Here is a 17,322-nt window from a genome sequence, read left to right as displayed (position 1 = left end):
GAACTAAAAGTGGTATGCTGACCGCTGGCATCAGGAAGGCCCGGCATTCGCTGCTGGGCAAAAAGTGTGACTCTCAGCCCTAAACCGCCACACCAGCATGTTGTAAACTGGACCTCCGATCCCTTGAGCTACGTTCCATCAGCCGGCCAATCAACCCAGTGCGTGGGACGCTTCAGTTACCCAGATCCCTCACATACACCCAGGGTTTCATGTATCCTCACGGAAGCCCTTTCGCTCACCAGGCTCAACCGCTGCACTCTCCGGCGTGGGTCCAAGGACATGAGGAGGATGCAGTCCATGAGACACTGGACTTCAAAATCAGACACAGCTCCCTCTGGTGCCTCAGAGCCAGGTTGGGCTGTGGCCCAGAAGAGCAATTCTGGGAGCCCACAGCCCGAGTCCATACTCCCACCCTGCCTTTGCTGCTGCCACTCCCAACAGGGGGCACCCCTATAAGGGGGGAGGGGACGTAAGACCCTGCAGCTCTAGTACCCAGCTGGCATCTCCAGACCGTCACCCAGCAGCAACTGTAACCAGCCTGCCTGCCACTGCCCACGACTTGCTGTGGACACTGACCATGGGCTCAAGTCCTGCCTCAAAGAGTCTGACAGGCAGCAGCCTCATGGCTCCTGATTGGCTCCCCGCCCTGTATAAACCCAGCCTGGACCTCCTGGAGCTGCCACACCCCACTCTGCTCCAGAACTCCTGGCTCTGGCCTCGCCTCCTGACACCTGACTCGGCCCCTGACGCTTGGTATTGAGCCTGGCCTGGAACCTGACTACAGACATCTTGGCTACCCTCAGGGTCAGGTTTGCCCCTGCTCTGCCCATGTGGGGATCCTGATGCCAGGAGCCCCCCGGCCTTGGCTGGACTAATCTGCTCGGGAATGGCTCTGTTCTGGCAGCCTCACCTTCCACAGGGCGCAGATGAAGAGGGCCAGGAGCAGGAGCCCGGCCAGCACAGCCAGCACCACCCACCAGGTGGGGATCTCCTTCTCCGCATCCGGGCTCACCCGCACCACCTCTGTGTGGGCCTGGGGAGGGACAGCCAGGTCAGTGCCCCACCAAGGGGGAGAGAGACGGGGCCAGGAGGGGCCTGGGGGAAGGGCTGACCCCCTCACCTCAGGGTGGGGACTGCAAGGGCGGTGTCCCACCAGCCCAAATGACCACGGTTACCAAGACAACGGGCTGCCCCCCCACCTCCCCGGCCAACTCACTAGAGGGCTCAAGTTGTCTGTTCCCCACCTCAGACCTCATGCGTGGTCTGGTACCAGGTGCCCCATGGTGCCACCCTCCGGCCCAGGGAGCTGCAGCCGGTGCTGGACGGGGTGCTCTCGCCCACGCCTCTGTGCCCTGGGGCCAGGCCGAGGCGCTGGCTGCACGCTCTGCCAGGGCTAGGGTTACCATACGTCCGGTTTTTCCCGGACATGTCCGGCTTTTCGGCACTCAAACCCCCGTCCGGGGGGAATTGCCAAAAAGCCGAACATGTCCGGGAGAATGCCGGCCAGGCACTTCCCCTCCCGCCGCGGCTCTGCTCCTCCCCGACTCTTCGGCTCTGTTTAAGAGCCGAGCGCTACGGGCTTTGGGCAGCCCCCATACCTCCGGACCCTGCGCCGCCGGAGCCCGGGAGGGGAGGTGCCCGGCCGGGGGCACAGGGTCCGGAGGCAAGGGGGCTGCCCGAAGCCCGAGCGCTACCGGCTTCACAGTTTGCCGGGCAGCCTCCAGACCCTACGCCCCCGGCTGGGCGCTTCCCCTCCCGGGCTCCAGCTGCACTGGGGAAGCGCCGGCCGGGGGCGCACGGTCTGGGGGCTGCCCAGCAAACCGTGAAGCTGGTAGCGCTCGGGCAGCCCTTTCCGCGTGGCTGGGAGTTGGAGGGAGGAGGGGGCGGAGTTAGGGCGGGGAAGGGGCGGAGTAGTGGCAGGGCTGGGGGTGGGGAAATGGGCGGGGCCAGGACCCCATGGAGGGTCCTCTTTTTTTATTTGTTAAGTATGGTAACCCTAGCCAGGGCACTGTGCCCTGGGTCTGCTCGGCTTGGCTCTCCCCACCCACAGGAGTGCCCCGTCACTGCCAGCACGCCCCAGCCCTCGGTGCGGGGCCCCAGCCCCAGGCGGAAGAGTGTGACTCTCAGTGCCTGCTTCGGGCTCTTACTGCCAGGGCCACCATGCCAATCGGTATCTGGGGGGCAGAGTATGGGGGCACCAGCAAGGCGCTGCAGGGCTAACAGAACCAGCCCCCCACAGAGCAAGGGGGCCGCAGGTGGCTCCTCCCACTGGCCGTGGCCCCTCCCCAAGGACGTACCGTGGCGTGTCCGCTGGGCAGCAGTTCAGGCTGGATGTGGTAGGGCATGGCGGAGACGTTGAACCAGGCCTGCGACTGGATGATGAACTGGTCATGGGGCCGCTGTGCGGGAGAGAGCCCCGGGGGGCAGCAGGAATGGCCCAGCACTCACTGGCAGGGCTGTCATGCTGGGGACATGCCCAGTGACTGGCCGTGCCTGCGAGGGGCTGGATGCCCTGCATGGGTGCTTTGGGCACCGGCAGGGCTGGGCTGATCCCAGAGCAGGGGCATGAGGGAGATGTGACAACAGGCTGGACTCCACCGCCCCCCGGCTGGGCCCCACTGCCCTCTACTCTTCTGTGGGGCCACGAGACCGCAAGGGAAGCAGGGCAGCTGGGCCTCTGTCCATCCAAAGGGAGATGACGGGGCATCTCCAAGCTCCAGCGGACTGCAGCCCAGCATGTCCTGCCCTGCAGGGAGCCCGGACTCCTGGGTTCAGACCCCAGCACAGTTCAGGGGCTGCCCAAACCCACTCAAGTGGAACGCCACGGCCTGTACACACAGGGCCGAAGTCAATGTGCAGTACAGGGGTGCCCTGCTGTGTTCAGACAGCCTGTGCAGTCCTAGGGGGGATGGATGGGTGGGCCTGGGTGGGCCCGCACTTGCCTTGGGCCCCGGTTCGGTGGGCAGGCAGGGGGAACCTCACTCACACCCCTTGGGGAGGGGGACAGATGGGCAGACGGGGACTCCACTCGCCCTGGGGGGGGGGGGGGGGGGATGAACAGGTAAGGAGCCCCCCCCCCCCCAGGGGGGACACAGGGGGGGGCAGGGGGGACCCCACACACCCCTGAGCAGGGATGGAGCTCTGAGGGCTCTGATCTCAGCACTAATTGAATTTTTGGGTTGGGAACCAAACTGGAAAAAACAGGGGGAACAGGAACTTTGGGTTGAAGTGAAGCTGAAGATTTGGGGGTTTCTGACCAAAATGAGAACTCCCCAACATTTCATTTGGGAAACCCCAACCCCAAATCTCCTCCAGGGCTCCCTGCTGCAGAGCCAGGGGCCAGCCGGCCTCCCGGGCTTTCCCTAGAGCTCCTGAGAGGAGCCTGCCAGCCCTGAGAGGCCGGGCATCAGCCAGTGCTCTGGGGGCTGGAGGGCTCCCTGCGCGGAGGTGTGGACCTGGGAATACCAGCAGGTTTCCAAGGGACTCTCGCCTTGGCCTGGTCAAATCTGCACCAGGTTCGACAAAACCTGTCACGTCAGCGAACGGGCGAGTGGCTGGGAAAATTCTGACCGGCCGCGTCCCCACCTTCCTGACGCTCTGCATCCACAGGACGGAGTGGACAGTCACCATGGCCCGCTGGTCCCTCTCCAGCATCTCCACCTTGCACAGCACGGCCACACAGGGTTGGCTGCTGCAGTTCTGCCACAAGACAGAGCGAGTCAGCCCTGCGCCCCCACCCCCTGCACCCCTGCGACACCTGCAGGGTTTGGATCCAGAGCCTGGGGGTAGGGGTTGATTTGTCCCCATGTGATGTTACTGACATAACCTGGGACCGTAGAAATCATTGTTGCAACCACTGTTATATATTTGCACCAAATATTGTACAAAGGTTGTCGTATAAGGTGTCTGTGGACAGGTTATGGTTTGCTGATCATGATTATGCTGTCTGTATGCATGCATCATTTTTGTAATTGAAGTTATGAATATTGACTATGTACTTGTATATCAATGTGTTTTGATTCTGAAGTAAAGCATTTGGTCAGCTTCCTGAGAAAGGAATTTTCAAGTTAAGTGCCCAATCAAGAAACACTTAACTGACAATAGACCTTGGGAGACTCCAATCCACATAAGAAGTCTTCCTGGGGACATTCAAGATAGCGTGTGGGCAGTGGCTGCCGCCTGTAAAGCATTGAGTCGTGCATGGACATGTGACTTGCCCATGTGACTCCAGACTCCATTTTGCTGTAATTTTCCACAGTAAGAACAAAGAGGTGTCCTTACACCTGGAAGAGACTATAAAAAGCTGATGCCTCATCTCTATCTTGTCTTCAATCCTGCTTCATACTTCTGGAGGGACTTTGCTACAAACTGAAACTTTGAACAAAGGACTGAATGACCCATCCCAGCTGGGGATGTTCCAGAGACTTGATTTGAACCTGCAGTTTATTCCATCACTGCTACAAGCCTGAACCAAGAACTCTGCCATTACTGTATGTAATTGATTCCATTTAACCAATTCTAGCTCTGATCTAGATTTTTTTCTTTTTATGAATAAACCTTTAGTTTTTAGATTCTAAAGGATTGGCAACAGCATGATTCATGGGTAAGATCTAACTTGTATATTGACCTGGGTCTGGGGCTTGGTCCTTTGGGATGGAGAAAACCTTTTTTCTTTTACTGGGGTATTGGTTTTCATAACCATTCACCCCCGTAGTGAGTGGCACTGATGGTGATACTGGGAACCTGGAGTACTGTATCTAAGAGAATTGCTTGTGTGACTTGTGGTTAGCCAGTGGTGTAAAACCACAGTCCTCTCTGGCTGGTTTCGTTTGCCTTGGGCTGTAACTGCCCTGTTTGAAGCAATTTGTCCTGAACTGGCACTCTCAGTTGGGTCCCACCAGAACCACCCAGCTCCAGAGCAGATGGGGGGGCAGGGCGGGAGAGATGGAAGATGCCGGCCCAGCGTGGGAGCTGGCCTTCGGGTGTGTGGCCGCTCGGGGACCAGACACAGAGCTGTCTCCCTTGATAGCGTAGTCCATGCTGCCCACAGAGTCTGCCTGGTCTCCCAGCCATGCTCTGGCTGCAGGCCCTAAACTGCTATCTGACCTACAGCCCCCCCTAGTGGGGGGATCCCTCCCCACCCCCTTTTGCAGCCACCCTGTGTGTATAACAGGGAGGCTAAAGCCCAGGAAGCCACACCCCTGGGGGCACTGCTTTCCCCTCACCAGGGGTTCTCTGCTCCCCCCAGATTGTCTCTGCACAGCACTGGGCCTGGCCAGCACCCGCTGGGGCAGGGTCTCCTGGCAGACACCCCCCCTTCTCCTTACCACCAGTGTGGGCTCCCTGAGAGTGGCTGGGCCTGCCTCGGCCTTGTCTGCCTCCCGTCGCTCTCGCCTGTGGGCGGGCTGGTCACTCATGTTGTGGCCAGGGGAGGCCGTTGGTTTCTGGCCCTCCAGCTGGAATGAGAGGGGACACGGCCTCATCTCCACATCCCAATGCCACAGGGATAGGCCCTATGGACCAGCCTCCATACTAAACCAGTCCCCCTCCGCCCCTCCATACCAGCCCAGCACCCCTGGCAGCCTGGGCAGACCCCTCAGACGCTGCCCAGTGGAACCAGTTCTTGGGGAGTTTTGATATTTGGAAATTTCCTTCAAACTGGAAATTGCAAACAAGTTTGCTTAGAAAACACCAACCCTGAATTTCCAAGCCAGACTCTGCTCCCAGGGCCCTGCAGCCCGGGACTGAAACTGACGGGAAAGGATCACAGCTGCTGTTCAGTGGTGAGTAACAAGACTTATGGCCATCTATTTCTGTCAGCAGCTGCCACGCGGCCTGCCCCTGGGCTGGGGACCCCAGGGCTCCCCTGGAGCTGCAGACCTTGGACCGATTGCTTTCCGGGGAAATGCAGCCTCCAACAAATCAGGATTTTCCAACCAAACGCTGCTTCCTCGGAAACCTCCGACCGGCTCCACTCAGGGCTCCCACCCTGCGGCTTGGTGGGGCTGGGCTGGCTCTGCTCCCAGCACAACTGCACGTGGACAGCGCAGCCCCACAGCTCAGCCCCACAGGCTGGCAGCTGGCTGGGATAGCGGGACTGGAGCCGCTTTGCCTGCTGGCACCTGGGAAGATCCCACATCAGAGCCTGGCAGGTGCACTCGGACCACATGTTCCATCTCACCCGTCACCCCCTCCCTTGGGCCCCGTGGAGCCTGCGCTGCCCCCAGCTCCCGCTCTTGCTCATGGAGGGACAGGTGCCTGGCAGCAGAGCTGGGATGGCGACAAGGGGCCTTTCTGCTAGTGCTGGAGCTGGCAGAGCCCGGGGCCCATGGCCTGGTAGCAGCCCCCCACCCCCCTGGTGCAGCAGATCCCCGCTCCTACCCCCAGAGGGTTGAGTCCTGTGGGGCTGGAGCAGTTGATCCTCCCCTCTGTGTTGAGCTCCATCATGTACAGCAAGAAGTCGCCCTGGAACTGGTTCGGGAACTCCACCCGCAGCTCTGCGTGGCTCACGGTGCCAGGGCCCTGGTTGTGCAGCTTGGGGATGGGAGGGGAAGAGAGGGGAGTAATGCTGGGTGGGAGTGGGGGGGCGCCACGCTGGAGGGAGGCATCGGGAGGAAGGTGGGAGACAGGAGTTGGGGGGTTGTCTCCTGGTTCTCTAACAGGAGTTAGGGGGCGTCTCAGTCTCAGGCTCCCGCTGGGGGGCTACATGTAATCGCTGTTCCAGACCCCTAAGCATTTCCGTTGCCCTCTTCTGAACCTTGTCCAATTCCAAGATTTTTTTTCGAGATGGGGCGAGCACATCTGCACGCCGTGTTCCAGGTGTGGGCGTCCCATGGATTATATCGAGGCAATAGGACATTGGGTGATTAACAACCCGCTAGCAAGGGGAGCCAGCTTATCAGCTGGGGGCTGTTAACCCGGAGGAGGAAGGCGGGGCTGGAAGCCCAGGGCCCCAGCGAGGTGACTCCTCCCTCCCCCCCACCTGAGCCTAGGAGAACGCTGAAGCTTGGGAAAAGCCTGATGGGGGGGGGGGGGGACCCTGGACATAAGGGGGGGGGGGGGGGGGGGGAGAGAACAGGACATACAGGTGATGGGGGGGAGGGCGGCTTGCAACAAGACAGCCAGGGAGAGGGGTCACACCCGGGCCACCTCCCCAGTACTGGCAGTGCCGAATGGAGCATGTGAGGGCAGTATGGAACAGAGCGCGTGTGTGGGGGCGTACCTGTGTGTGTGCGTACCAGTGCAGGTGCATGCACATGTGTGGGGGTACACGTGTTTGTGTACCAGCGTGTATGGGTGTGGGTGTACCGGAGCATGTGTGGGTGCACTAGCATGTGTAGGTGTACCAGCATGTGTGCAAGGGGGTGGGGGGAGAGGGAAGTGTACCAGTATTCACAGGTGTGTGTGTGTGTACCAGTGCACATGTGTGGGGATCCACACATGTCAGTGTACAGTGGGTGAGCATGGGGCTACCTATGTGTGTGGATGTGTACCTGTGTGTGTGTGTGACTGTACCAGCGTGTGTGCAGGAGGTACACAGATGTGCGTGTACCAGCGTGTGTGCAGGGGGGTGCCCAGGTGGGAGTGTACCAGCGCGTGTGCAGGGGGGTGCCCAGGTGGGAGTGTACCAGCGCGTGTGCAGGGAGGTGCCCAGGTGGGAGCGTACCAGCGCGTGTGCAGAGGGTGCCCAGGTGGGAGCGTACCAGCGCGTGTGCAGGGGGGTGCCCAGGTGGGAGCGTACCAGCGCGTGTGCAGGGGGGTGCCCAGGTGGGGGTGTACCAGCGCATGTGAGGAGGGGATGCCCAGGTGGGCACGTACCAGCACATGTGTGGGGGTGTATGTGTGCAGGAGGCTGATACGTGGTCTCCGGGAGCTGTGCTGACTACTGTTTGATCAGCCCCATTCCGAGCTGGCGCGGTGGGGCACAGGGGTGCCAGGGCCCCGCTGCCCAGGCCCAGCCTTGCCGTCTGCTCCCCTGGGCCATGCATGCGCTTCCCCGGCGCCCGCTGCCTAGTGCAGCCCCCAGGCTCCTTGTGCCACCCAGGATGGGTGCTTGGAGAGCCTCCCAGCCAGAGGAGCCTGGCGCAGGGCCCTCCACCCCGCGATGCTCCCAAGCGACACCAGGAACCAGCTGGGGAGGGACAGAATTCCCCCCGAGCCATGGCAGAGGGCCTTGCTGTGAAACATCTGTGGGGGGGGAGAGAGCAGGACTAGGGGGCTCATTGCCCAGCTCCGGGTGAGGGAAGGAGGCCACGCCTGCCCTGTGGCCCCCTGCGCTGTGGGGCCATACCTGATAGACGTGCTCCACCCTGGGCCCGTGGTCCTCCAGCCGGCGGCTGCCCTCCACCAGTTCCCAGCCTGCCACTGGCAGCACCATGGTGGCTGGCAGCGAATTCCTGTGGGAGCCAAGGTGGGCAGGCTGAGTGTTCCCACTTTCGAGCGCGGGGGTCAGTTGCAGGGTCGGGCTGGCCCCAGGCTCTGCAGGGCTCGCGGAGCAGAGCTGCTGCGCCCCACAGAGGGAGGCCACGTGGCGCTAACCCCGGCCTGCCAGAGGTGCAGTCAGAGGGCACGAGGTGGCATTGAGTGGTGTGACTGGGCACTGAGCCAGTACCAGCCATGGCCACTGCCCGACCCCACCCCACTCGGGATCCCAGCCGTGCCAGGGAACCCCCCCAAGGGCACCAGACCCGCTCTGCCCATCCCCCGTGCTCACAGCCCCCTCACCCTCGCAGGTCCAGCAGCGCGGCGACCTTGATGGGGATCTGCACCCGCTCCACGTTGCTGTGGGGGCTGCGGCTATTCTTGCTGCGGTCAAAGGGGAAAAGCCAGGTCAGACGCAGCGCCCGGTGGGGCCCTGCTGGGACAGAGCCGGGCAGAGGCGACTGGCGCGAGGGGCTACAGCAGGGGACAGGAACTCCTGGAGCCTCTTCCTGGCCTGGGAGGGAATGTGGGCTAGTGGCTAGAGCAGGGAACTGGGCCCCAGGACTCCTGGAAGGCTAATTCGGTAACGTTCCCAAAGCGCTTTGAGATCCAAAGACAGGGCCAGCCGCGCCCTAGGCCTTCGCCACTGCTCTGGGCTGGGGCAGGCCGGTAGTGGGGCGGGAGCTGGGGGGCTCTGCCCCAGAGTGACCAATGGGTGGGCTGAAAGGAGCATCCCAGGCCGGCCAGCAGGGCCCGGGGGTGGCTCAGGGAGCCGGGCACTTGACAGGCCGCTACAGGGGGGAGGGGGCACCTCCGTCACCTCCACAGCTGCAGCTGGAACTCGATGGTGTCACCAGCGTCCTCCAGGTTACTGATGCTGAGTGCCACGTCCACAGCGATCTGCGGGGAGAGGGGAGCTGGTGTCTGCCCGGCCAGAGGGCATGGGCAGGGCTCCTCGGCCGGGGGGCCCAGGCAAAGCCCCTTCCCAGCTCCGGGCACCACCGTGCTGCGGTACCTCCATCACCAACGGACAGCGCAAAGTGTCCAGGAGCTGGTGAGCACAGGCATGTCCTGCCAGGGGCCCCTCACCCAAGGGAAGGGCAGCCCGGAGGCGGCGCATGGGGGGGGAGGAAAGGCCCCTACCTTGGTCCCGCTCTTCATGGGGTTCCCCAGCTCGCAGATCACCACACGTGTCTCGTTCTCCTTCTTGAGGTTACAGATCAACTTCTCCAGCCCCTACGGCCGGGGTACAGAGGCAGGGGGTTACCATGGGGGCAGCGGGGAGAGGCTGGGGGCAAGAAGCGGAGGACTTTCACTGTGGGGGGAGGAGGGGGCTGGATGGGGCCCGGACACACACGCATGGGAGCTCCCCATCCCAGACCCGCTCTGAACCAGCATTCACTGCAGGATAACAACCTCCCACTGCAACCAGCTAAGGGAGTGACCCTGGAGCAGAGGTCAAGGCTGTAGGGCCAGGGTTCAAACCCCGTTGATGACACAGGGCAGACGATGCAATGGCAGAGCGATGGAGACCACAGAGCTGCAGCGGGGGAAAGGTGCCAGCACCGCAGTGCCTTCTGGGAGCCCGTCCAGCCCCGCCCGTACCTGGACATTGCTGGTGGCTTTCTGATAGTGGGCGTCGCGTGGCAGCTGCAGCCGCAGCTCGGCCTCGAAGGCGCCTTCGCCCTCATTGGTGGCGTCGGCCAGGATGTGAACCACGTTCTCGGCCCCGATGAACAGCTGGGCCACGGGCCTGAGAGATGGAGGGAAGGAGCCTGAGCCCTGGCCCGACCCAGAGGAATCCAGGGCTTGGCCAATAGGAGCCGCCTACACTGTGTATCGGCCGGGGAAGCTGTTCGAAAGTGGACCACGGCCAATGGGGAACAAGCCCTTGTGAGCCCTAGGGATCGGCAGGTCAGCTCGGGCCATCAGTCCCGTGTCCTGCCAGCACCAGCGGTCAGTGCCAGCCGAATCCCCCCATGCACTGAATGCTGCAGCACGCCAGGGAAAGAAATTCCTTCCTGACCCCCAGCCCAGTGGCCTGAGGATGGACCTGGCTTCAGCCCAAGTTGTGCTTACGTGTGGGCGGCAAGCTGTAGCTTTGGGATGCAGACGTTGTCCTCGCCGCAGTCCAGCACGATTCTTGTCTGGGGTCAAGCAGAACACAAAGCAAGAGCAGTTCTTCAGCCTCACAGCCAGTGACGCCATGGGGCACCAGCCCTGGCACCGCTCTGCCCCAGAGAGCCCAGCAGGGAGAGGAAAGGCTGAGGGCAGGGCGGGACTGAGGGGCAGCAGCAGAGCTGGGAGCAGGGGTCTGTGGGTCATGGTTATGGGGCACTGGCAGATCTGTGGGGTGGGGGAAGCCCAGGGCTGGGAAATCTGGGGGCTGCGGGTAAAGGTTGAGGGGCACCAGCAGAGCTGTGGGGCGAGCCCCTGGAGGGGACAGCAGGGGCTGCAGGACAGGAACATGGGGGGAGCCGACGGCTGGGATAGTTAGGGGGCATTGGGCTGGCACACCTGCTCCTGAACCACCGTCTGCCCGTAGAGCACCAGGCCCAGCTCCTCGGTGCCCAGCCCAGCTGCCAGGGTCAGCGCCAGGCTCACGACGATGGGGCTCAGCTTGTCCTTGAAATCAGCCTCGTCCTGGGGTGGAGGGGAGAGGAGAGTGATGAGGCAGGGCTGGGTGCCCGCACCCCCCGCCCCACAGGTCTCAGCCCGGGCACACTGTGAATCCTTCCCACTAGGACCAAGGGCGGCTGCCCTGGCCCAGCCTGAGCCCCCGGGACAGAGACGTGACCAAATGGGAATGTTTGGTAATATTTCTGTCCCCCCGACACGTGCCTCGGTTTCCCCTGTAGGCTGCGGGGTGCCTGAGGGGAGCAGGCGTATGATGCTCTCAGAGCAGACAGATGTAGGGGGCGTCACCCCACCCAGCTGGAGCGAAGAGTCACTAAGGAGCTGGCTGAAACTGACCTGGATCCGCATGGGGGTCAGAGCGCCAGTGCCCGCACTAGGGGTGCCTGCCCAGAGTCTCTCGGCAGGCCATGGGGCAGAGCCCGGGCTGGGGCTGGAGCTGTAGGGGCCGGGTGTGCAGGTCAGAGCTGGAGCCCACCAAGGGGTCACTGCTGGTGCTGTGCTCTGGGACGACCCACCCAGCCGAGGCTTAAACCCCGGCTCTGTGCCCCGGCCCTGGGGCGTCCCGGGCTGGGCCTAGGCGACCAATCACCCTGATGGGCCCATAACCCCCAGCTGGGGTGCGCTGGCCCCAAGGCGCAGCAGCGTCGCTGCCAGGAACCCGGCTCAGCCGGACCCGCGGGCACAACTCGGGGCTGCAGGAGGCCGGGCCCAGGGGCTCAGTGGCCAAGGCCAAGCGGGACCAGGGGCTGGCACCTAAAGGGGGGTTGTGTAAGATCTGGGGTGTGGCCCTGAGAAGTGGATCAGCCAGGAGCCACCCTGGGGTGCCCGCAGGGACCCTGACTATGGAGCAGCCCCCGCCCTGAGCCCCCCGTACCCGCAGGTAGGCTGTGAGATTCTGGCAGGTGAGTGGCGCCTCCCTCGATAGCTGCAGCTCCAGTCTGAGGCCCGCCTGGTGTGTCTGCAGCTCCCAGACCCTTCGCCCCGACGTGGGCTTCAGCCGGTCCAGCTGCAGGTCAGCGGCCAGCTCTGGGGAGCAGAGGGTCAGCAGGGGAGGGGAGGCTGCGGTGCCCCTCATCACCAAGCTCCCAGCCCCAGTGCCCATGCTGCCCTCTGGGTCACACAGCCCTGGCACCCACGCCACCGTCCCTGGCTCTGGCCCCCTGGCACTGGTACCCATGCTGCCCCCTCACTGCAATCTGCAGTGCCCACACCAACCCATGCCACTATCCCTGGTGCACACGCTGGCCCCTGGCCCCCAGCCCCGCCGGCCTCCTGGCTATACCGCTGTGACATTGCACTCCATGTTTTATGGAAATATGCTTATGAGGGTGAATATGATGTAACTGGAATATGTTTCATGCAAAAGGCCTCTTGTAAGGTATCATTACAAAGGTTATAAACTACTGAATATATTCCTCCTATTTGTATGCATGATCAGTCTTGTATCTGAAGCTAGAAATATGAAGTATTACTCTGAGGTCCTATTGTAACTATGCAAAGTGTGGGCCATTAATGGTGGTTTAGAATCTTGATGGCTCCCATTGACTAGGACAACTGATTGTAAATGGTTTATTTACCTTCACGCCTTCCTGTGTGTGTGGGCCAGCCCATGGGGAATGGAGACTAGGGGTCTTACAATGAGATGTGACCATGTCACCTGATAATAAAATCCATCTTAAATCTGGTACATTTTCATTAGGAGGGGTGGGGACCCATAGAGACAAAAGATTCCAGCCTTGTGCCAAAGCTATAAAGGGGGTGGACAGGACAAAGGGGGCTGCCAGTCATGAGAAAACCCCTGCTTACCACCTGAGATGTCTGCTGGAACTAACAAGGACTGTACCAGGGAAAGGATTGGGCCCAGACTAGGAGGAAGTCTAGTTTGTGAAAGAAGCTTGGAACATCTCTGAGGGTGAGATTTACCTGTACTCAGTTTCTTAAATTGTCCACCCTCTATAACACTGATAGAGAGATATGCACAGCTGTTTGCTCCCCTGGGTATGAATCACTTATTCTCGGTTTATTAATAAGCAAAAGTGATTTTATTAAGTATAAAAAGTAGGATTTAAGTGGTTTCAAGTAATAACAGACCGAACAAAGTAAGTCACCAAGCAAAATTTGGATCCCATTGGTAACTGGGTGTCTGGGTGCTGGAGACAAGTAACCTGCAGAGCAGTTTTTGGTTAAAGTCTGCAGCTTTGGGGGCATGGACCAGACCCTGGTTCTGACTCACAGCAGGCTGCTGTGTGTGGCTCAACAAGACAAGGTTCTGGAGTCCCGCGCTGGCAGGGAAAATGGGCTCAGAGGTAGTTTCAGCACATCACATGACAGTCCCAAGGGGATCTCTGTGACTGAACCCGTCACAATGGCTCCCTGGCTCCTGCCTATACCGCCCCCTGGCCCCCAGCCCTGCTGCCACCTCACTCCTGGCCATGCTTCCCCCCTGGTCCCCAGCCCCACCACCCCCTGGCCATGCTATCCCCCTGGCGCCCAGTCCTGCCGTCCCCCTGGTTTCTGGCCATGCCACTCCCTGCCCCTGCCCACCCTGCCCTCCTGGCCCCAGCCCCACCACTCTCTGGCTCCTGGCCATGCTGCCCCCCCCCCACTGGCACTCACTTATTCTCTCTGGGAGGCTCTTCCCCTTGATGCCCACGCACAGCTGGATGGGGAAGCTGTGGGGGAACAACACAGGCTGGTGAGGGCTTTGCCCGGCATTTGGGGGGGGGAAAGGCACAGGGGAAGGAGACAGCAGTTCCCCACTCCAGCCCTGCGCCCACCCAGAACACGGCCCCCCCATGTCCCTTTGCTCACCAGCTGACAAGGGTCCTGTGGGCAGTGCAGGTCTTCTCCTCAGGGTTCAGCACATCTGGCACTAACAGCTGGCTACTGGCCACCACCACGGGCTGGGCTCTGTGGGCACCATCAAGCCAGTCAAACACAGGCGAATGGCGCTGGCTCTGTAATATCTGGGCCAGCAGGCAGGGAGGGGGCAACGCCATCCCTGGGGTAAGCAAGAGGGACGCCTGGGGTCAGAGCTGGGCCCAGCCCAGCCGTGAGGAGCAACAACCCCAGGGCCTGAAGCCTGACCAGTCGGAGAAGCTCCGCGGGCAGGCAGCAGCAGCAGCAGGCTGTTATCCCCAGGGCAAGGGCGGCAGGCAGGGAGGAGGGGCTGGGTATGTGCCAGCCACCTCCCCCACAGCTGGGAACCCAGGCACTGGGGGGCTGCTGCTTGGTGCCAGGACAGAGTCTGTGCTGGGCACCACGCTATTGACCCCTCCCAGACCCAACCGGGGCTTCGGGCCCCGATCCTGGTGTCCTGGGGGCAGCAGCCCCTCCTGACTTCAGTGCTGCGGGCTCTAGGTGCAACTCATGTGCACAGAGAAGCACCCAGGACCAGGGCCCCTGGGCACTCACCCACCCCCTGCCCAGCCAGCCCCGGGCACTCACCTGTACACAGCCACCTTGCTGGCGCCGAACGCCCCAACCAGCACATCTGGGGGCACAAGTCAAGGGTCACACCGGGCTTCGCGGGGTGGGCACAGGATCCCACGGCTCAGCTGTGTGGCAAAGCTGCCAGCCAGAGCCAGGGCTCCAGCCAGCCAGGGGGGCATCCGCCTAGGGGGCCCAGAGAGCCGCACCTTGCTAGGGAAGGGTGTTCAGCATTTCTCAGGGAACAGCACCCAGCATGGGGTGACCTAGGAGGAGCGGGCAGCGGCCGGCACGGGAGGGGGGACCCAGGGGGCAGCACCAGGAATAGGAGGGGGGAGCCCAGGGAGCAGCGGCCAGCATGGGAGGGGGGCCCATGGGGGGGGGGGGGGGGGCCGGGCGGGGGGGGGGGGCCCAGGGAGCAGCAGCCGGCACGGGAGGGGAAGCAGCTGCCACACGGGAGGGAGGGCGCAGAGGACCGGGGGCAGCGCCCAGCAGAGGAAGGAGGTCCAGGGAGGAGGTGGAGGCCGAGCCCTCTTCCCCACACACTCATCTCTCTCCCCGAAGGGTCCGGGCCATGGGCCCTGGCCAGCTCCAGGCCTGTGACCCTGGCGGGCCGGGGGTGGCTGTGAGGATGGCCGTACCTGGGTACCCGTTGGCGTCGATGTCGGTGGCGCCGCGCACGGAGAAGCCGAAGGCGGCACGGCCGGAGAAGGGGCTCTCCAGGACCTGCGAGGCCGGCGTGCGGAGCCCCTCGCTGTACCCTCTGAAGATGAGCACACGGCCGCTCCCGACAAACGGAGCCCCCACCGCCACATCTGAGGGGACAGGACAGCAGGGCCCGCAAGCCGGGCCCCGGCCAGAGCAGCTGAGCCTCGGGCACCAGTTGCTCCTCATCCCCGGGGGCAGGATCCCACCCACTGAGGCAGGAACCGGGCCCCAGACGTTACACACTGACGAGAAGGGGACCCAGAGCTCGGAGGGTCGAGTCTAGGGGTCAGAGTGGGGGCTGGGAGCCAGGATGCCAGGGTTCTATCCCCGGCTCTGGGAGAGGAGTTGGGACTAGTGGTTAGAGCTGGGGGCAGCAGGGAACTGAGCGTCAGGACTGTTCCTGGCTCTGCTACTTTGTGGGGCTATGAGCGATTCGTCACTTTGCCTCAGTTTCCCCAGCTATATAGCTGGACTCAGAGCTCTTCCGCCTGGGGCTCGGCCATTCCAGGGCTGCCTCCCAGCCTTCCAGTCTGTCCGCGGAGGCTGTGGTCACTCCCCCACCACTGGGGCACACCTCCCAGGTGCCCTGCCCCAGACCCAGCCAGTGGGGGAGGTCTCTGAGCCAACCCAAAGCCCCCTGCCCTGAGCACTAGCAGACTGACACGCGGGGAGTTACCGACGTAGCCGTCCTGGTCCAGATCCCCCGCAGGAGCGATGGCTGTGCCGAAGCGGCCGTAGACCTCGGTGCCGGTCATGGTCTGCCAGGGGTGTCTGTAGGGGTGGGGACCCCGGTGCTGCAGGTACAGGTAGATGCACCCCACCTCATAGAGCTTGCGGTCGGAGCGGTGCTCCATGTAGAGCGGCGCTCCCACCAAGATGTCGTCCTTCCTGGTGGCAAAGGGGGCAGATGGCAGAGGGAGGCACCCGGCTAGTTTGGGCTCCCGTCCCCGTCAGGCCGCGGGGGCCGACGGAATGAAAGGATGATCCCACGGGGGGGAGGGGAGGAATGCTGGGATGGGAGCAGCCCCTGCCCCCCCGGGCGCAGCATCCCCTGCAGGAGGGACGCATTGGGCCATTGCGGCTAACACTAGTCGGTGCCCCGTGGCTGATGCTCCTGGACACGGACACGCCCTGAGCTCTGTCCGTCCGTCTGTCCGTCCCCAGTCCCCTCAGGGCCCAGGCTCCCCCTGGGCTGACATGGGCCTTGTGCTGGGGGCTGGGGTTCCCCCCTCGGCTCAGCTTTGCCCCACTCCTGTCCCCTGCCCCTGCTTGCCTGGTGCCAGGCTCTGCCAACCGCAGTGCAGGCTGGTGGGCACCAGATGGCAGCAGAAGCCAACGTGGGGGGATGTGGGGAGACAAACCAGGCTGGCTGGGGAGCCCAGAGCACAGGCCAGGAGGAGGAGCAGCACCTACAGGGACCCAGCCCCCTCCTCAGGGCACCGTGACTGCCCCATGGATTCACCAGCTGCACAATCCACACCCAGCACGTCAGCGGGGCCTGGGCAGAGGGGACCCTGGGAGCTCTTAGCCGTGCCCCCAGCCCTTGGCGCTGACGAGGGCTCTGGCCCCACAGGGCTGTACCACGAGCACGGGTAAAGCGGAGCATGGAGGCTCCTGGAGGTGATGGAGCCCAGCAGCCCCGGCACCCACCAGCGTGAGCCCGGCTCTCCCTTGCCCTGCCAGTGCCCAGGATGGGTGGCCTGAGTGAAGGGGCCTCGCCGCCCCCCCAGGCAGTGGTTGGGGACAGACGTGGGCACTTGGGCTCAGTGCCCCAGCTGCCAAGCCAGTGCCAACCTCCTCCTTACCCATCGCCATTTACATCAGCAACAGCCACCGTGTGACCAAAGTACGATGCCACCTGGAAGACATGCGGGGGGGGGAGGGGGGGGATGAGGACAGGGGCTGCGCTGGGCTGGCCAATGCCTGTCAACCCCGACCCGCAGCCCCTGCTCGCCCAGCCCTGGGCTCCCCCCAGCTCTGCCAGAGCCCCTCACTCCCGACCCACAGCCCTCTGCTCACCCAGCCCTGGGGTCCCACCCAGCTCTGCCGGTGCCCCTCACCCATGACCTGCAACCCCTGCCAGCCCAGCCCTCGGCCTACCTAGCTCTGCCGGTTCCCCTCACTCCC

At 62.9% G+C, this 17,322-nt stretch overlaps 1 protein-coding gene across 1 annotated transcript in view; it reads right to left on the bottom strand.

Annotated features, from left to right (window-relative positions):
• Positions 1–625: 625 nt before the first annotated feature.
• The window catches only part of ITGA2B (integrin subunit alpha 2b), a 31,679-nt gene continuing 14,982 nt past the window's right edge, over positions 626–17,322 (bottom strand). Inside the window, exons 2-20 of the mRNA XM_034756255.1 lie at positions 17,001–17,053; positions 15,872–16,083; positions 15,129–15,302; positions 14,506–14,551; positions 13,870–13,968; positions 13,675–13,730; positions 11,933–12,084; positions 10,939–11,064; positions 10,501–10,568; positions 10,027–10,174; positions 9,565–9,657; positions 9,242–9,321; positions 8,725–8,805; positions 8,291–8,396; positions 6,382–6,534; positions 5,328–5,456; positions 3,586–3,699; positions 2,298–2,399; positions 626–1,033 (exon numbers count right to left, since the gene is read on the bottom strand). Of these exons, the coding sequence (XP_034612146.1) occupies positions 872–1,033; positions 2,298–2,399; positions 3,586–3,699; positions 5,328–5,456; positions 6,382–6,534; positions 8,291–8,396; positions 8,725–8,805; positions 9,242–9,321; positions 9,565–9,657; positions 10,027–10,174; positions 10,501–10,568; positions 10,939–11,064; positions 11,933–12,084; positions 13,675–13,730; positions 13,870–13,968; positions 14,506–14,551; positions 15,129–15,302; positions 15,872–16,083; positions 17,001–17,053 (2,154 nt within the window). The 3' untranslated portion in view covers positions 626–871. The remainder of the gene's footprint in view (positions 1,034–2,297; positions 2,400–3,585; positions 3,700–5,327; positions 5,457–6,381; positions 6,535–8,290; positions 8,397–8,724; positions 8,806–9,241; positions 9,322–9,564; positions 9,658–10,026; positions 10,175–10,500; positions 10,569–10,938; positions 11,065–11,932; positions 12,085–13,674; positions 13,731–13,869; positions 13,969–14,505; positions 14,552–15,128; positions 15,303–15,871; positions 16,084–17,000; positions 17,054–17,322) is intronic.

This window comes from Trachemys scripta, chromosome 23 (genome assembly GCF_013100865.1).
Source record: "Trachemys scripta elegans isolate TJP31775 chromosome 23, CAS_Tse_1.0, whole genome shotgun sequence".
NCBI lineage: Eukaryota > Metazoa > Chordata > Testudines > Emydidae > Trachemys > Trachemys scripta.
This window is presented reverse-complemented; position numbering and strand designations above follow the sequence as displayed.